The sequence below is a fragment of the Nycticebus coucang genome, chromosome X (genome assembly GCF_027406575.1).
Source record: "Nycticebus coucang isolate mNycCou1 chromosome X, mNycCou1.pri, whole genome shotgun sequence".
NCBI classification, from domain to species: domain Eukaryota; kingdom Metazoa; phylum Chordata; class Mammalia; order Primates; family Lorisidae; genus Nycticebus; species Nycticebus coucang.
In genome coordinates, this window is record NC_069804.1 from 148,623,673 (window position 1) to 148,644,605 (window position 20,933).

The 20,933-nt window shown below is 39.9% G+C and overlaps 2 protein-coding genes across 4 annotated transcripts in view; one reads left to right on the plus strand and one right to left on the minus strand.

The window, feature by feature from the left end:
* The window catches only part of GRIA3 (glutamate ionotropic receptor AMPA type subunit 3), a 354,742-nt gene that overhangs the window by 308,633 nt on the left and 25,176 nt on the right, over positions 1 to 20,933 (plus strand). The gene's annotated exons all lie outside the window — the stretch shown is intronic.
* Positions 506 to 3,213, minus strand: LOC128577946 (DNA endonuclease RBBP8-like). Its single transcript, XM_053580297.1, is given in 2 exon segments — positions 506 to 752; positions 850 to 3,213. Coding segments are annotated over 2 exon segments (2,517 nt in total). The 5' UTR covers positions 3,120 to 3,213.

The window sequence follows — 20,933 nt, forward strand, 5'->3', positions numbered from 1 at the left end:
CACTTCATCACTTTCAGGGATTCCAATGAGGCGGATATTAGCCTTCTTCGAATTATCCCAGAGCTCTCTGAGAGAATGATCCATTTTTCCTCTCCATTTCTCTTCCTCTTTGAGAGCTTGGGAGCGTTCAAAGGCTTTGTCTTCAATGTCAGAAATCCTTTCTTCTGTTTGTTCCACTCTGTTACTGAGGGATTCTACTGTATTTTTTTTATTATTATTTTCAAAACTGTATTAGGTATCACCAAATAAAGTAAATAACTCTTAAGTTAGAGTGCAAAATGAAAGCACCTTATTGTTTCAAAGGTGAAAAAACAAGAAACACCACAAACATCCACATTTTAAATAGTTGTGTGGTGGGTAAATACTATTTAGGAACATTTTCAACAGAAAAATGATTTATAAATCAATTTACAGATTTACAAAAGATCAAAAAATCAGTGTTCAGTACTAACTTTAACTATAAACAACTAAAAAGGAAAAAACTGTCCTCTGTTCTTTTTTTGCTTCAACATCTATGTCTTTTGCTCCCTGCTTTTTGGAGAAAACATTGTATTGTAAGGCTGCCATCTTTTTGGATGAGGACAAGGATCAAGATCTTCCTTAATGTAACCTCTCTCCATATAAGTCTGAGTGGAAGGAAAACCAACTTCCCAAAAATTCTCTGGTGTGTTGCGTGGAATGTAGCGGAATCGGTGTCTTGAACAGGAAGCCAACTTCTTTTCTCTTTCTTCTGCTGGCATATCTGCATAATAAATTTCACATTCCTTACATGTGTGCCCAAGCAATTTTCTTCTCTCTTCTTTTCTCCAAACCACATCAATATGAGGAAAATTTTGTAAGCTAGTCTCTCTTTCATCATCTTTAAAATACGGCTCCACAAATGTTTTCTGCTTGACTTTATCTTGTTTATTACCATGAGTGTTTGGTTTCTTAGTGGCAACAGCTAATTCTTCCTCTTCATCTACTACCTGGGGGAAATTATCTGCCAAACAGGATTCATATTCTTCATACGTTGTCCAATCAAACGTATCTTCCAAGCTATCATTCATTTTTCTTTCTTCATTTGGACTTTTTTCTCCCTTCTGCTGTTGCTTCTTCATTTTTAAAAGCACAGTTTCACTAACCAACGTACAGTCCATATCCATTGTCTCTCCTCCTCATCTTGACTGACTGCCATCCTTTGTATATATTACAGTAATATCCATTTTATATTGAGAAAGGTCTGCTCCTGGATTTATGCTCCACTGGATATTTTCAAAGGATACATCTTGGTTGTTTTGCAGAGGCTTTGCTTTAGCAATTCCACATGGATTTAACTGAAGAACTGATGCAAGTTCACATCCTGCACGGACTGGCCTGACTTTTATTTTTATTGGCTCGTGAGAACCAGTACCCTTCATGTCATCGAAAAGACTCTCTGCCTCCAAACTTTTATGTGGATGTAGAGGGATTTTGAAGACAGGATTTTCTTCTTTTATTTGTAATGGCGGTTTATTGTCTGGAGAGAATTTACCAAAGGGCTGAAGGACAATGCACTCCTGAAAATGGGGCTCCTCTGGGGAATCTTTGGACAACATGGTCCAGGTCCCACTCAAGGCCTTACAGCTTGAGGAAGAACCCTTGGAAATGGGCTTCAAAGTCTCATAAATAGTCACTTGCCTAAGTCTGTTTTTAGAAGTCTCACTTCCTTGGCTTTTCTCTTGACGCTGAATAGCTGAAAATCGATCAGACAGATCCAGAGGTTTATCCATTACATAGTCCCCATTCATGGGAAATTGATCATTCATTGGAAAAGGAAAAGCATTTTCTTTATCAAAAGATGCTTGGGGGCAGCTTATTTCATGTTCATTTTCTTCCTCAATTTTCTTCCTTTTGGATATTCTGCCTCATAATGATTTCTGGACCTCTAAATGTTTACCAATTATAGCACCTTTAATGTGATCAGTACCACCCTGTCCACCTGTTGGTTCGCTTATATTTTTATTTATAAGTATTTGTTTATTAGAAGATGACTGGCTAATGATCTTGTTCACATCAGACCCAAGACTATGATGTGTGAAAAGGGTACTATCATCAGATTTTGATCTAGTTTTCTCTGATCTAGAAATACAAGTATTGGTGAAAGGGGCTGTTTTCAGACTTTTTTTCTTCCCAGTCTCTAAAAGAGAAGGGGACAAACTTGTATTCAAACCTAAACTACTTTTCATATTAGAGGTAGCTCCAAATACAGGAGATGACACCCGAGTAGTCAATTCTTGAGGAGGAGATTGTGAAGTAGAATCTGAAAATCTTAAATTATCATCAATATTTCTTGTAGATTCCTCAGAAGGCTGTTTCTTGTGATCTTCTTCCAAACAGTGGTAGAGGTCATCACCACGAGGGCTCATGGGACTTTGAGATTCTGATTCTTCTTGAACACTGAGTCCAAGTGTTTCAGCAACAACTGCAGCTAAATTGAAAGATGACTTATCAGTGGGATAACTGCTTGTCCCATGTGTTTTAGCTATTAGAGGTTGACTTTGATCACAAGTGTCAGCTACTAGAATTTCATTTTCATTAGAATTATGTTGTGGATGAGTTGATGCCTTCGAAACTTTTCTCAGTTCATTTGGACACACAGAGAGCTCCGATTTAGTATGTGTTTGTTCTATGTATTGGACAAGGAGGCTCTCCTTCCTTCGCAGCTGGTTATCAATTTTTTGCTGTAATTGTTCAGAAAGCTTTTTATTTTCTTCCTGTAGAGTATTTTTTTCATTCATCAGCTCTGTAATAAGTTTAAGATTGTGCTGCCAGATGTTTTCAAACTCTTGCTGTTTTTTCCGCATATGTTCTTCAGTTACTGCACAGTGATCGCATAATCCTGCTCTTAACCGATCTTCTAAAACTTTAATGGTTTCATGAAGAACTTTCTGTTGCTCTCTCAGCTGTTGATTTTTTGTGAAGAATTCTTCTAGTCTTTGTGCATCTAAAATTTGTTCCTTTTTCAGTTTGGTTACTTTCACTTGTAAACCTTGTACTTCTTTATCATGATACTCTTTTAGTTTTGTCCAAAGTTCCTTAAAGTCATTAGATATATCTGTAGAACTAGGGCTTCCACAGCTGCCTCCAGAGATGATCATCTTGCTGAATAATACACTCTACACTTCTATTTGCTCAATATTTTCTGTTACATTATATAGGTATGAATTTGTCTTTGGACAGCTGAAATACCGGTGTGCCAAACACGCGCACGGGAAAGCCGGCCCCTCTGGGCAGCCTGCGCTATAAGGCCAGGGGCTGCCGGCGGGGCTCGGAGTTGACCAGCCCCGCCCCACTGCGGGCTTGAGCGACCGATTTTACTGTATTTTTCAGATCTTTGAGGGCTGCAAACTCTTGCTTCGGTACGTCAAAATCTTTGGTGGTTTTGTCTTTAAATTCATTAAATTCTTGAAACAACTTTTGAATTTCTGCTCGAATTTCTAATTCCAACTATTGAATTGCTCCTCAAATTTCTAATTCCAAATTTTCCTCCATTCTATTAATCTTGTTTGCAATCCAAATTCTGAATTCGATTTCTGACATCTTAGCCAGCTGTTTATGAATGGGATCTTCAGTTACATCTGCCATATCTTTCCTTGGGGGGGGGTCAATCTATTCTGGTTATTCATGTTACCAGAGTTTTTCTGCTGATTCCACCCCATGATTATTTTGCACTGTTTGATTTTTCCCCTGGAGCATTGTCAAGGACCCATACAGTGCTATGGCCTGAGAAACTGGGGACCTGTTTGGTGTGGTGGGGCTAAGTGGTTCTGGCTTGTTTTCAGCTGGTCTCTGTCCTACCCTAGTGAAACAGTTACTCTGGGTTGAAGTCTCAGCTGTGGAGAAATACCACCAATTAAGTCTCCCCGCCCCCCATAGGCAACAATTGGAAAAGGATGATCAAACCTTCCTACAGTTACACACCCAGGGCACCACTTGAATAGTCCTCGGGCGATGGATCAGTTCAAAAGGTACAAATCAATTGTCTCAGTCAGCACCTGTCTCAGGTTGGGAGAGTTTAAAAGGTCTCTGGCAACTGGATAGCAGGGGTCTGGTGACAACTCAGATATGACTTGCTCTGGTGTTCCATGAAGTGTGGAGGACCCACCCAGCAAATAGATTAGTCTGGGTAGGTTGATGCCTCCTTCCTGACCTTGCACCTCAGTCACACCCAGTTACTGATAGCCCCTCAGGGCTGTGACCCAGTTGCCTGTAGTGAACAGATACTCCAGGGGTTTGCACCTGCCTGAATCACAAGGAAATCTATATCTGCTCAGCCGGGCTACTGCACTCTCCCTCTATCCAGCAGGAGGAGGTGAGGCCTGACAACCTCGGGTACTTGATGGAGGCTGGGGTGTGTTCACTCAGTTCCAGCCCTGCCCCTGATTAATGTTACTGACAGAACAGAAGAGAACAACTTTCCCGGAATTTGTTTCTGTTCCTGCTAAATTTCCCTGCAGAAGAGAAGCTGTTTTGAGTTCCCAGAGCCTGCACCTCAGGCCCTGTCTTTGCTCCTGCAGGTTTGTATTCAGTTAGCTGTCAGTTCTAGCCTCCTGCCTTCCTTTATCTATAGGCTGATGATCCCCTGAGGGCTGGGTGCCTCTTAGGCTCAGTAAAGCGGTCCTCTGGGTCAGCCCCGGCCTGGGAATTTTCCAGCTCTACGAGTGCATTCTCTAGTCCCTGCACTCCACCCAGGCCAGTACCACCTCAGGCAAGCCCTTTACTCACAGGGCCTGCGTTTCTGTACCAGATCTGTCCCGCGGTGGTTGCCACCTGAGGAGATGCCTGGCCTCCTCTGGTTGCCCAGGGAGACAGGGAGTGTGGCTTCAGAACATCTGGGAGTGAGCCCTATTGTTGCCAAAAATGGCTGCTGCTCTGCGCCTCGGGGCACCGCCACTCCAGTGTGGTTCCCTCTCAGGCGACTGTCCTCTCCTCACTCCCGTGCCACAGAATAAGCACTGACCAGCTGTAGTCTAGGCCCTGTCCACACCCCTCGAGAAATCACCCAAGAATCTGGACTCCTGGGGGACAGGCCTCCAGACCTCAGAATGAGAGTGGAGGGGAGTGCTGGGAGCTCAGAAGTGCAGGTAGAGAATATATACAGTTTTATATAGTTTTATGCCTGGCAGAAGAACGCCGTGGCACCCTAGTAGGGGAGGTAGGTCCAGTTTTTAGAGAGTCTCTCCCGTGGAATGTAGTGGGAGGACCTTTGAAATCTCCTCGTTTGTTTGTGTGGCACTCCGAGCCGTTCCCATGGGGGAGGGTACTTCCGTCTGCTTGGTGATGGATTTTGTACCTTTCATTTGTATCCTTGGGGTCGCAGCTCGCCTCAGTGGGGTTGATGTGCATTCTTCAACCTTCTCTCTTGTTGCAGCTCTAATCCACCAGGTTACTTGCTAAATTTCTGTCCTTTAACTCTCCTTGTGGATGGGAGCCTCTGTGGAAAGCTAGCTTCAGTCAGCCATCTTGTCTCCGCCTGCATAAGCATTCTTTAGTTTGTTGAATTAACTACTGTCAATTCTGGGGATGGGAGGTGGGAGGTAATGGATAGTAAGCATTCCAACTAACAGTAGTTGGCCATTGATTGATCAGAGTCAGAATAGGAGGCAAACAGGAGAGTCTTAAAGGACAGTACATAACCTTTTTTTAAGAAAAGGTATTATTGGTCTACTCTCCTTTTCTGGAATAACGAAAGATAATCTTGCCCTTGTTCAAGATATAGTGGGTCTGTTTTTTAAGTTACTGTATTTCTTTGATACTAAGGTACTGATACAGAAACAGGGACTTACGGAAAATGCATTTCAAACCAATGACTGCTAATAAATTATCCCCACAGGCCACATGTTCCACATGTACTAGAAAATACATGAGGATTTGGAAATGCAATCTGGGCTTTCAGTTTCTCTCTTCTCTTCAGACCTTTAGAATTCAACATGGCTTCCTTCTGTAGTCCCACTATTGACCAGTAGTGAATAGAGATGGTAACTGTTGCTGTCAAAAACTCAACTCAAATGAAATAATGGTGTTATTACGTTTGTAGGGTTTCAGATTTTGGTTTTATTCCTGTTCAACAGTAGCAATACATACACAGGCCTGAATATAAAACAGCCTAGTTTTATAGTTGATTCTTTTAAAAAAAATTTGCTTCATCTCTTGTTTCTGTTTTTTTGTGTCCTAATAGGGATTGACATGCAAATATGCAGTTTTGCAGCATTCTTTTCAGCTTGGTTCAGGTCCCTGGTCACTGAATGACAACAACCAAGCCAAATGGCTATAACATTCAACCTGCCTAACTCCCTAAGTCTCACCTCCATAGGAACTGCCAGTCCCAGTCTCCTTTGGTGACTCAGATAAGGCAAATTTATTTTTGTGACCTTAATGTTACTGTAACCATTTGAAAATGAAAGGCAAAAGCATTTGGAATGAGTACTTGGCAAAGTTATTTGGAATTTTTAGAGAAAAGCATCTCTGGCAATTCTACCACTTTCAATCTTAATCATACTCATTTCTATGATCCATCTATCAGAGCTGATACAAGTGAATAACTTTTTTTAAAAACTGGTGAAAATTGTGAGTGTTGTCACCTGGCTGCTTATCCTTATTGTAATTCTCCCCTTGGAAAGAACAATGAGAGAGAGAAGGCCCAAACAACTTAATGTAGCAACTCACAAAGCCAAAACAAGAAAATTCACCTGGGTGGAAATTTAAGGAGTGTTCTCTGTTTATTTATCCACAAATATTTCCTTGTATCTGCTCTTTTGAAAGATAGTATGGTTCTTGAATAGGAGTAACAAGAATATCCTTTCTTATCATACTATGACCCAGGAGTTCATTTATTTTCAATTTTACACAAATAGGGTAAAATTAGAGGAAACGGTTTTTGCATGTGCCTAAAGAATTTTGTCTTTGCAAATAGTACAGCTTACCTTTCTCTAGAGAGGCCTTCCATAAACACAAGCTGCGTAAGCTATTCCAGAGCTACAGATTAGCTCTGAAAAGAGCAGAAGTTATGCCTTCTCCTACCCTGCCCCTCGATCCAGGCTACAGCTGCCCTCCAAATGGTGTGGGCAGACTTCCATGTGATGCAGTCATCATGTTCATCATCAGGGGAACCAGAAAAAAAAAAAAAAAAACAAAGACAAAGTAGTTCTTGGTGCCCTTTTGCTGCATTTTAGTACCTCTCTGCTTTTCCTTTATTTAAGTTATTATAGACACACACTGTCTAATGTGGTATCCACTAGTCACATGTAAGTATTTACATTTAAATTAATTAAAATTAAATTTAAGTTTTAGTGCTTCAGTAGCACTAGCCACATTTGAAATGCTCAATAGATATAAGTGCCTAGAAGCTACTACATTGGACAGCACCAATGGAGAACATTTCAGAAAGTTCTATGGGGCAGTGCTTCTGACTGTTCGTTCCTTCAGCTTTCTGAGTGTAAGGAACATGCCTTGTATATCTCCATCCCCTATAGCAGAAGTCCCCAACCTTTTTGGCACCAGGGACCAGTTTCATGAAAAACAATTTTTTTCACAAACCTGGGATGGGAAGGATGGTTTCAGGTTAAGTCAAGTGCGTTACATTTATTGTGCACTTTATTTCTACTATTATTACATTGTAATATATAATGAAATAATTATACAACTCACCATAATGCAAAATCAATGGGAGCCCACCTCAGCGCCACCTCAGATCATCAGGCATTAGATTCTCATAAGGAGCCCACAACTTAAATCCCTCACATGTGCAATTTACAGTAGGTTCACACTCCTGTGAGAATTTAATGCTGCTGCCATTGTGACAAAAGACAGAGCTCAGGCATTGATATGAGTGATGGGGAGCGGCTGTAAATATAAATGAAGCTTCACTTGCTCACCCACTGATCACGTCCTGCTGTGCAGCCCAGTTCCTAACAGGCCACAGACCAGTACTGGTCCATAGCCAGGGCATTGGAGACTACAGCCCTATAGCATCTGGGTATGGTACCAGCTATGAAATGGGGAAGATACCAAGTTCTTACTGTGTCCTCACAGGTTATGCTAAATTCATCACAAACAATATCTTATGTCTTCATCTCAAGAACACTATAAGGTAGGTCCTATTACCATACTCATTTTTTAGATGAGAAAACTGAAACTCGGTGTGGTTAAATGATTTTCCCAAAGTAACATAGTTAGTAAGTACCAAAACCAGGTCATTGTAACTTTAGGACCTACACTCTTAAGTACTGCTCTATATACCAAGAGAAAACTTCACATACCTGCAAATTTCACCATGGATGAGCAGACCCCTTCCAGAGCATTGGTGACAAGGTGGCTTCTCCACAGCACTCATGCTGACTAAGGCAGAAAAAACATAGTTTGGTACCAAGGCCTGAGCATGAAGATTGAGGGCATAAAGAAGTATGTTTATTTATGTTGGAGTGTGGGTATCAGATTATCTGACTACTCCCTAAATAAAATAACGGCAAATTAGTAGTTTTATTTTCCATTTTATATGTGGAGACTATTGCCTTGATCCCAATGGTGAAGATTAATAACACCTAATCATTTCCTGAAATTATTACCACTTGCTACACATTCCAGAAGATTCTGTAACTTGAACTTCCATGCCACACAATGTGTGCCAGGAAATCAATTTTCCTGTAGCTTGCACACTCAATGTGTTTGCCAGACAAAACCCTGCCAGCTACCTTCTTTTAAATCAATGTAGCACCTTTAGAAATAATACTTACCAGAATGCTTGTAACACAGCAAGGAAGAGAAGACTTAAATCTAAATCCAACTGTTCAAAATTGAGAGTCACAGGGGAAGGTGAAATGTGACTATTTTGAAATAGAACATTTTAGTGCTCCCATTTGTTCTTGTAAGGTATTCCTTGCCAAGCATCTAGTGCAGTGGTTGTCAACCTTCCTAATGCCACGACCCTTTAATACAGTTCCTCATGTTGTGGTGACCCCCAACCATAAAATTATTTTCATTGCTACTTCATAACTGTAATTTTTCTACCATTTGCTACCATTATGAATCATAATGTAAATATCTGATATGCAGGATGTATTTAGGCAACCCCTGTGAAAGGGTCGTTCGACCCTCAAAGGGGTCACGACCCACAGGTTGAGAACTGTTGATCTAGTGAGTTAGCTTTGATTCTAGTCTGTGCCTCAGTAGGACTGACAGCACTTAATCTATCACCATCCTTCCTGCCACCCACATGTACCCATGCCCTCCAGTGCCTCCTGACTTCCCTGGGAGGCACAACGCTTGCCTGCCCTTCCCAAGACCCATCTTGATTCCCCTTCCCTCTGGTATTCTTCTGGCATAAATTCTCAAACAAACCAAATCACACAGAGGTGGTGGGTATGGGTTAAGTTACCCTCTCATTTGCCTTAAAGGCATGAACTATTTTATTGAGGACTTACTATATGCCAGACACTATGCTGGGTGCTTTATATGGATTATCTCATTTAATTATTCTATCTCCATTTCAGAGATAATCATTAGGGTCTTGGGGAAATTTATGTAACTTGTGTGAGTCAGGCAGAAGGCATGAAACCTTGCTTAATTCACTAACATTTTGGTCAATGTAGTCACTAGCAATTTTTCCACTGGGAGGCAGTGTGTAGTAGTAGAAAAAGCACGTGTTTGGGAAGCCAACAGACCTAGATTTGAAAACTAATTCTGTCACTTCACATCTATCAACCTTGGAATGATCACTTTACCTCTCTAATTTCTGAAAGGAGAAAGAAGGGCAAAAACACATGTTTTGGTGTCAAATGATATGGGTTTAAATTTCAGCTCTTTACTTATTCATTCAAGTTAATTTTTACTGAGCACATGCTATGTGACAGCCACTGTTTGAAGTGTTTAAAGTCCTGTGCTCATTGCAGTAAGATAAAAAAATAAACAAATTTTCTAAATGAAATATGTTTTGGTTGGTGTTAAGTGTAATAAAAAAAGGAGGTGAGGAGATAAGATATTTGGGGGGGAATGCTCCTTCATCCCAGCTAACTTTGGAAGACCCTTCTGACTTTTGACCTGACAACTGAACAACTTGAGAGAGCAGCAGACCATACAAGCCTGAGGTGGAATGCGGTGGAGAGAAAAGTATTCTAGATGAAACAGCGTGGGCAAAGGCCCTCACATGAGAATGTGCTTGGCAGGTTTGAAGAAAAGGGCCCCTGCAGCTGGAGGGATGTGAGCAAGGGAAAGAGTGGTAAGAAATGATGGCTGCAAAGAAGACAGGCCTTCATAAAAAGATTTTATTCTGCTTGATAGGACATTATTTAGAAGGCTTTGATCAGAGAATTGCAAGACCCAATTTATGTGCAAAAGGATCACTCAGACTGCTATTGCAAAGGCCAAAAGTTGAGAAGCAGGAAGACCACTTAGAAAGTGATTGCAATATCTCAGGCGAACAATGATTGGCTTGGATTAGGATGGAGGTGGTTGCATTTTGAACATAGATAGAGCTGGCAGGGTGTGGAATGTGAGACCAAAGAGAGTAGCAGGATGACTATGAAGTTTTGACCTGAATAGCTGGACAAATTAGATGGTACTGCCATTTTCTCTGCTGGAGAACAGCAGAGGAGTAGCAAGAATCAGGAGGTCTATTTAGGCCATGCTAAGTTGGAAATGGCTTGGAAATACTCAAGTGAAGATGTCAGATAAGCAGCTGAATAAATGACTGTGAAGTGAGGGCTAGAAATTTAACTAGATATATCATCTTGGACAACTAAAATAACTTCTATAACCATAAGTTGCCTCCTCAGTAAAATGGAGATAATGTGATTTCACATGTTCACTTTATAAATTAGTGATGATGTACATAATGTACATTTCTGGTACATGTAAGTGCTTAATAAACAGTAGCCCTTTCATTGTCAGTATTAATGAGCTAACCGTCACCTACTTGTTGCTATGGTTGATTATTCTAAACCCAGTTTGAATATTAGAATCTTCCTAGAAATAGGAAGCATTTCTTTTTAATGTTAGCCCCATGTCAGGCCAATTAAATCAGATTCACAAAAGCAGTGATAGTAGCTTCCCAGGTATATATTACTTACAGATGGAGAATACATGAGTTGGCTTTAACAGAACTTCTCTTCAGATTAGTTCCAGCTCACCTTTTGGGAAACTAACTCTTCAAAAAAACACTAAGTGAAAAATATGGGCTCTTCTGGATATCCACGAGCAAACTGCTTCTTCTTTTCTTCATTGCTTTTTTCCCCCTTAGTATGAAAAGAATTCTTGCTCTAGGGACCTGGAAGAAACACCCACAGAGGAAGAACAAAATATTACAATTTCAGGATAGATGTGTCTTCTTAATACATGTAGAAGAACATATTTTCCTCTCATTTCCTAGGATCTGCATTGTCAGGTTTGGCCTCTGCACTACAATTAATGGATTCAAAAATAACAACATTAAACTTCTCTTTTAAATGTCTTAATTATAGAAAGTAAAAATGCAGTTGGAAAGAAAAAAATCCAATTGGTCAAGGGTGATAGGCTGTGGACTGCTGAAGATGACATTTCATTAAAATCTAGAACTCTAGCAGGCTGAGGGAAAATGACCTGGGAGTATACAATAGAGATAGTAGGCCTGGAGGCATTCCTTGCTTGGGAGTGAGGGAATGTGAGGCTTTGCTCTGGTTAGTAGTGAAAGGGGGGAGGGGGCAGGCACACTTTTCTCTGTGGCCCATTCTGGGTCCAGAAAATATATTCTGCACACACACACGTACACGTTCCTCTCCCCTACCCAGATGATGTGTCTACAATTAGGCTGTCATTTCCTTAGCTGTGTTTTGATCTTTGCTAAAACACAAGTTCTCCTGCAAGGGAATTACACTTTCGGCCATTGTCCATTGTTTATACATCAGTGTGAATGTTTCTAACCCTTTTCTGTGTGCCAGGTGGAGTGGGGGAGGATTATCTTGTACTTGGTATGGCAAATGAGGAGGAAGTGGTACTGCTCAGGCAGAGGAGTGAAAACAGAGGAGTATCTGTAATAATAAAGTTTACTCACAGTCTCACTTGATAATACCTGCAGTAGTCCATGTGTATATATTTTCAGTTTCAAAATAAGCAGAAGAAAGAATTTCTCAACTTCTGGTTTAAAAGTAGGATTTTCATGTAGATTAAGAGTAAGACAGCTTGGTTCCTCAGTGTCACATTGCAGGGTGGGAATAATAGAAATATACCTCTTGAAGTTATGCTGAAGTATAGGAATCATTTCCAACAGAATTCATGTGGACTTGGCCCAGCCCTATCATATACCTTACAGTCCTCCCTTAGCCTGTCTGAGAATAGCATACTGTTACAGAACACAGGCTCCAGAACTGACATGAGTGGGGACCCAGCTCTACCATGTGCCAGCTGTGTGGCCTTGGGCAAGTTACTTTGCTTCTCTGTACCTCTATTTCTGAAATTTTTAAACAGGGTGACATAATGATAACAAAGTCTATTTCACACAGTTGTTGTGAGGATTATATGAGTCAATGCTTATAAAACACTTAAAATACAGCCTGGAATAAAGTGTGTACTCAAATTTTAGTCATAAGATGGCTATCCTCCCCCCCACACACACACTTAATGGAGATTTCATCAAAGTCTATACAGCAGGGTTCTCTCAGCCTCGGCATTATTGACACTTGGAGCCAGATCATTCTTGTTGTGGCAGCTGTCCTCTGCATTGTGTGGAACGTTTAGCAGCATCTCTGGCTTCTGCCGATGAGATACCAGTAGCACTCCTCTCCCCATGCTGTGACAATGAAAAAGTCTCCAGATGTTGCCAAATGCCTCTTGAGGGGTAAAGTCACTGCTGAGAGCCACGGGGGTGAAGGATACTGTGTCCCTTCCTCTGTTCTCCCAGAATAGAGCAATGGGACCTTAGAAAAGTTTTTTCTAAGAATGTGTTGACTCTGGCTTTCAAAGTCATATAGCCACTGGTGCCAATTAATACTTTCAGGCGGTGCCTGTGGCTCAAGGAGTAGGGCGCTGGTCCCATATGCCGGAGGTGGTGGGTTCAAACCCAGCCCTGGCCAAAAACCACAAAAAAAAAAAATACTTTCAACCTATTGGAATATGCTTACTCTGACTTGACAAGAGAAGACAAAGATTAATTAAAAATAGTAATCTGACTTTGCATGCCACAATGAGACACTAGAAAGGTCACTGGAAACTTAGTTGGTGTCACCTGCACCTTTGGAAAGAAGACATCTGAAACAGCACTTCCTGAGGTAGAAGTAAACCTGCCCCTGGACTTGACAACACAGTTTGAAAATGTTAATCAAAGGCATTTGGAATGAGTACTTGACATTTGAGGGCAAAACTCAATGTCTAGGCTAAAGGTGACCTCAAACTCCACTGAAGTTATCTAAAACCCCAGCCCTCAAAATAACTCAGCCAGGCTCATAACACATCACCAGCAAGGCTAAGAATAGAAACCAGCATTTCTTTCCTCTCTTTCCCCTGTTTTCACAAATACACAGTCTCACGGCTGTTGCTAATTGTCCAAAGCAAAAGGAAACTGACAAGCAGTACTTGCCTGAGTGTTTAAAAATGTATGAACTGAAGTGAAGGAATGACTGACAATGAAACTGGGATTTGGGCCATGCTTTAGAAATGAAATCATTTCCTGTGTGCCTTGTTCCGAATCAAATTGGAAACTATTTCCTTTGCTTTAAGGGGAAAAAGTTGTGAAACTCAATGATTCCTTTTTCCAAATGCACCTCATCAGAGCTATTGATTTCTTCAAAGCAAATGTGGAAGAGAAACATGTGTTCAATGCATTTGGCAAGCCAAATGTGTTCTTCCTCTTCTGCCTCAAATTGCTCTGATGCCTTCACGTGGTAAAGTTAGACACTAAGGGCCTGTAGCAGAGTTACAGTGAGTAACAAGACTGTTCACTTATTCCAGTACCTTAGTGGGAGGGGATTGGGATTCATTTACAATTTACCAATTTCAAGAAACAAAAAAGTCTTGGACAAGAAGTAAAAAATGTTTTTGAAGGTGAATTGCTATCTTTCATCAAAAAAGATATCACCAGTACTAGAGCAGAAGGGGCTGGGGTTGTAGGGGAGAGCTCTCTCTATAGCCTTGAATTCAGCAGACTCAAATGGTTTCTCAGACTTGTTTTTAATAAGCTATGTGACCTGTGGCAAGTTGTCGATGTGGCTGTGGAAAATCTTTGAATTTCTGTATATGAGGTCACATTCTGCTTGGGACTTATGTGGCAACTACCTGATGTCCCAAAAGTTGCCATACACGTGGAGGGGTTTATAGTTAAATGTACCTTTATTTACAAGATATTCCTTACGAAATTTTACAAAATATTTACTAAATATTCTCTACACGTTGGCCACCTCTTTCTACACATACACAAAGTCTTCTCTCCTCATAATGAACACATTCCAAGATATTTGTTGTTATAATTTTTCCTATGTATGGCAACTTGTGGGACACCCTGTATTTGCATGGTAAGCATAGATTTTTTTCCCCATCTTGATGGGTAGTGATTCTGGAGTAAATTGATGGAAATAAACAGGTAAGCTAAAGTCCACCATGGCACCTCTGAGCATTGACATTGCACTTACCTTCCCTCAACCTTGATTCTGCCATTTATAAAATGAGAATTCATTATTTCACTCAACAAATGCTTACTGAACACTACTTGGCTCAGACACTGCTGGGGAATTAAGCAGTGAACAAACAATAACTGCCGCACCTACCTCACAGGGCTACTGTGGGTTTAAATACAATCAATTTGGCAACCAGAAAGCCTTATGCAAATACAAGGTTGAAAGATTTTTAACTATCTCCTGCCTTTAATAATAACAAATCTGGGCGGCGCCTGTAGCTCAAGGAGTAGGGCGCCGGTCCCATATGCCGGAGGTGCCAGGTTCAAACCCAGCCCCGGCCAAAAACCACAAAATAATAATAATAATAATAATAATAATAACAAATCTAAGACCTCTCAGAATAAGGAAGGCTATGTGGCAGGTAGCAGTCTTGCCACAAAAGTCACCCCTTTGTGGACCTAAATTCACTTAATTCTGTTAACTCAGTTAATTTTGGACTATCAATGTATAGAAAAGTGTATGTTGAATTGTGTCAAAGTGAAAAATTGTGCTTTTGTCCAGATCATGAGAAGAGATGTTTCCCTTGTCCTTTGTGTTACTGCTTCTATATCAAGTAAATTATAGTCAATTCTGGGGGCTGCTGTTTAGAAGAAACTTTAAAAAATTGAGAAGTATCTTGACTAGGTACAGTGGCTCATGCCTAGAGTCCTAGTACTCTGGGAGGCTGAGGCAGGAGGATAACTTGAGCCCATGAGTTCATGCCCAGCCTGAGCAAGAGTGAGACCCCATCTCTACTAAAAATAGAAAATTTAGCCAAGTGTAGCGGCAAGCAGCTGTAGTCCCAGCTACTTGGAAGGCTGAGGCAGGAGGATTGCTTAATCCCAGGTGTTAGAGGTTGCAATGAACTGTGATGGTGCCCTTGCACTCTGGCCAAGGCAACAGAATAAGACTCTGTCTAAAAAAAAAATACATACACACAGCACCTATAAGATTATGACCAGAAGAGGGTAGTTGGCTGGAATTCATGTCATATAAGTAACAAATTAAGTCCCTTAAAATGTTTAGCTTGCAAACGAGGCAATTACCAAGTGATACTGTGGCAGTAGACTTAGGGCTGTACATTATGTGGGAAAGAGAGCATACGAGGTCTGACAATTAAGTTCCCAAACTTGTCCTAGAAATAGTGCTACGCACTTTGCTGCTGAATATCACTATAGTCACTAGATGGCCAAGGGGAGTACTTCCAAGGTAACCATAGTGATATTCTACAATGAGGTATCTAGCAGTTTTTCTAGGATGAGTTTGCAAACTTAATTGTCTGACCTTGTACAATGACAACTGTGATGGCCATTCCAGAAAAAAAGAGTTCCAAAATTGCTTTGAAGGTTAGACTAGGCACTGGCATCAGTGCATAGCCCCCTAAGGGGAGCATCTAAACATTGTACATATTGTACATATTCAACAATGAGGTATGTACCACTTTTTCTGGAATGAGTTCATGAACTTAATCATCTGACCTCATATTTATTCTGTATCACTACAGAGGGAAGAATTAGGACCAGTGGATGGCACTTCAATTTTAACATTCATTAATTCCACAGACACACAGTAAGAGTTTTACCAGGTGCCAGGCATTATGCTAGAAGCTGGAGATGCTGAGACAAAAAAGACATAATCCTTGTTCTCAAGGAGCTCAGATTCATCTAGGGATGACCATTACAAAGCAATATAATCGATGCTACCTACAATAAAGAAATGGAAGCAGAGACCAGGGACTGTCTCATTCAAGAAGAAAGTGGAAGTAGGATTGGAACAGAGAGGTTTACAAGGGGTATGTCACCCAAACAAAAAGAACTTTCCATCAACTTGAACTGTCCCAGCATGGAATAAGCAACCTCTTGACTCTCCTGTGAGCTAAGGAGTGCCTCACCATAGCAGAAAAGCTATGGCTTAATTAGGTAAAAGGCTGTACAAGATGGTTTTTAAGGTGCCTTCTAGCTCTAAAATTCTCTTACTCTACTGACTCCAACTGGATGGCCTATTGATGAAGTGGATATTCTATTTTACTCATAGGAAAATAGAAAATTGTATTCACCAAGTTTCCCCAATAGCAGTGTTCTAGTTAATGAGGATATTAATGTATGAACCTCAACTAAACTATAAAACATAAATTTAAAAGGGAAATTTTCCATCCTACTCATTTTCCTCCACCAAGAAAATTTTTAAAATCCCAAGCCAAATGATAACAACTTTTATTGATGGCAGACTAGGGGCATTCAATAGGGATATGTTTGGAGACCCAAATACGTAAATAATATTTAAGCATATGATTTCCTTCATAAAATGAAGTAATGATTCCATTACTGTACTGAAGTATAGTAATTTATAATGCTATTAAGATAACTTCTGCCACTAAAACAAATTAGGCTTTTTTTTTTTTGCTATAAAAATACTTAATGTTTTTCACTGCTTCCTATATGCCAGGCTTTCCCAATAAACCTCTTAATGAGACACTTTTTAAAAAATTATCCCATTTTATGGATAAGGAAATTGAGACACATAATTATGTACCTGGAAAGTAGGATTCAAAGCCAAGCAGTCTGACTCTACATTCTTATCCACTGCACTATAGTTACCTCATACTTACCGAGGTCTTCAGAAGAATCCTTTTATCCCTAGGAAACTACTGTGTATACAGTGACTAGGTGTGGCCAACACCACTGCAAAGCAATACAAGGTACGAGTGGTGGCCTTCTTTCACGGGGCCCAAGTTTCAAATTTTTACTTTAACAAAAAGACAAATTTCCTCATATCTTTGACTGTCATGATGTATTACAAATAGTTGGTACTATTACTGTTGAATCCATTAATGCTAGGGCTCTACCTTATCTGCTGTTTTGGGTTAATCTGTTCCTCCTCCATTAATGTATTTCTCCTTTGCATTTCATTTGCTAATTACCTAACAGTGCTATGAGAATTCCTCATGGCCTCTCTGTATAACTGTTGTTTCTTCCTTCTTAGATACAAAATGGTGCTCTGTGGGATGAAAGAAATGAATTGTACCAGATTGGAGAAAAATGAACTTGTTATTATACATCCTGCCTGTAATTTTTTTAATTTCTCCCACATGATTGAGCTAAGATTAAATCCCTTTTATTGCCTTTGGTATTTCAGCCAAAATAAGACAGATTGGAAAAAGAAAGAAAAGAAAAGAAAATGCCAGTGATTTTTTTTTCTTCTTTTGGGTCTAAATGTTATACTGTCACTTAAATACTAGTTAGAAAGATAAATTTTCCAGCTTAATTTCTCTCACTTATGAGCCATTTCCTCTCCCCTCTTCTAACCTCTTTCAGAATTTAATCATCAACCCCAGAGCCCAATCATTTCTGCCACTAACTAACTTGTCATTTACTGCATTCATTAATATCTGCTGCATGTACAACACACACATTTAAAGGGTCTGCTTTAAGCACTTCTATTTCTTCTCCTAGAAATGCATCATTACCTAAAGGAATAAACCTTTGAACCTGTATCAGCAATCAAAGAGCTCAAGTAAATGATGAAGTAAATGAATTCAAATTATAGTGCACTTAGATCAGAATTCATGGACCCTTTTACCCTTGACTTACAAATTTATCTTTGGAAGCAATGGCCTGTTTGCAAATAGTTAAGAGACAAATAGGCCTGAAGCCTGCCCAAATACTACACCCTAATCCCAACCTCATACTCAGGTCCGATTGGGCCAAGATGAAGAACACAATATACCACGTTTTAAAATGCACAAAAATACATGCCCAGTACAGTGTTGAGTATTGATTGGAACTGATTTAAGAGCCCTTAAAAAAAGAGATTGGGTAAATAGAATATAGTACATCCATAGATTGACATGCCATATACAGCCATTATAAAGGAAATATGTTTGTTCCAGTAAAAGTATAAAGAGGTACCAGGGAATAATAAAAATCAAATTCACTATATTGGTTACTTTACAATTAGCAATTGTGGAGGAAAAGATAAGTAGACTTCAACTAACTTCACAGTGTTTCATTTTTTTAAGCATTGTGGCAGGTACACAAGTGTTCTTAATTATTTTTATATCTTTCTGTGTATCTAAATTATTTACTTTTTTAAATTCTTTGGACATCTGACTAGGAAATTCTACTGAAATAAAATAAAGTAAGTCATTAACAATATATTTCATTACAATACTTAGAAATTGTTTTATCAACCAAACCTTCTAGCTTGGATGTTAGGTGATTTACTGATAGGATTTAGAAGGAGAGTCAGACTTTACAAAGATGATAATAAGTTTGGGTTGAAAATGTTTAATCTGAAAGTGTCTATAGGACCATTAGGTGAAGGTGTCCATCAGTAGAGGTTGTTTGCTTGTTTCCCCAAAGCAATTTTGAATCCAACCCCTACTCTCCACCTCTATCACTCCCACTCTAGTCCAAGCCACAGTCATCTCTCCCCTGGACTACCAGAATAGCCTCCTAACTAATCTCCTTGCTTCCATTCTGACCCTTTTTATAGTCTATTCTCCATAAAGCATTCAGAGTAATCCTTTAAAAATTTAAATCATATCTTATCACACACCCCCTCAAAATCTTCCAATAGTTGCCTGTAACATATAGAATAAATCCAAACTTTTTATCATGACCTATAGGGCCTTATAAGATCTATTGATTAGATCTTATTCCTTACCATTCTCCCTTTTGCTCATTCAGCTTCAGCCATGCTGGCTACTTTTTGCTGTGCTTTATGCAAATAAAGCATGTTTCTAGCTCAGTGAACAGTTGCAGTGATTCAGTGAGTGCCTCTGTGAGGATCTGATTGCCATAAATACAATGCTTAATTTTCATAGTGATAGCTCTGGGTATTATAGACCCTTGGAATTATTTGGGCAGGTCCAAGCAGGCCTCAAGAAAATTACAATGCAGCTGCCTGAAATCCAGAGAAAAGTAACTAAAATAGTCAAAAAAAGTTGCACTGGGGGCCAGGAAACCCCATCAAAGGATACTTGAAACCATGGTGTATTTTTATGATGTCTGCTATGCTATCTCACCTCTGGTCAAATATTGCCTTAAGACTTTTCTCTGGGGTTTTAATTTCTAAGGACCTAGCTCTCACGAAATTGGAAGTTCTGAGGCCATTGAGTCTACACTTCCTTTATATTCTCCAAAATGACTAACATAAGGCTAGTCATACAGTAAACATTTAGTAAATATTCTAAGGACCACCTGAATTGAGATGAAATTTAATGGGATTAAAGGCAAAATTCAAAAAGATAAAGATATGGGAGACTTAGTTTGGTAGAAAGAGCTAGACGTTTGGGGTTGGCTTCAACCTGAGTTAAATAAAGGACTCTATTCACTCTATGATACTTTTCATACCCCCAGCAGCATGCTTTATCCATAGCAGATGTTCAATAAATATTTGTTGAAAGAATAGATAAATGACTAAATACAGTAATGCAAACTCCAGCACCATTGATAGAAAACAATGCTCCAATAACAAGAAGCAAACAAGGTTTTTTGTTTTTGTTTTGTTTTTTTTCCACTCTGATCTGCATTTATCTGGGGTATTGTATTTATTTCCAGACACTCCAATTTAAGAAATATCACCAACTAGAATGTGCCTACGGTTGAAAGACCAAAGTTGTGAGAGTTCTGATGGAGTTTTACCTGATGAAGAGATGTGGGTGGAGCACATAGTAAAAGTCTTGTAATATTTGAAGAATTCTCATGCAAAACAAGGGAAAAAATTGCTTTACAAAGTTCTAGCAGACAGTACTAAAGGGATCAGCTCATAATAAGGAAGTATTTTCTTATAGTAATTGACATCCCATGCTAGAGTGGGCTGAGTAAAATTGTTATACGTTCCCTTTCAATGGTCTTTTGTTGGGCAGGTATAGGATAAACGCATAGCAGGGTGTTGAAGGAGGATTTCTTTTCCTTCCTTCCTTCCTTCCTTCCTTCCTTCCTTCCTTCCTTCCTTCCTTCCTTCCTTCCTTCTTTCCTTCCTTCCTTCCTCCCTTCCTTCCTTCTTTCCTTCCTTCCTTCCTTTCCTTCCTTTCCTTCCTTTCCTTCCTTCCTTCCTCCCTCCCTCCCTTCTTTCCCTCCTTTTCTTTCTTCAGCCCAGGCTAGAGTGCCCTAGCATCAGCCTAGCTCACAGCAAACTCTTGGTTCAAGAGATCCCCCTGCCTCAGCTTCACAAGTAGCTGGAACTACCAGCATTTGCCACCACACCTGGCTATTTTTTTTTCTATTTTTAGTTGCTCTTGCACAGGCTGGTCTCAAACTCTTAAGCTCAAGTGATCCTCCCACTTCAGCCTCC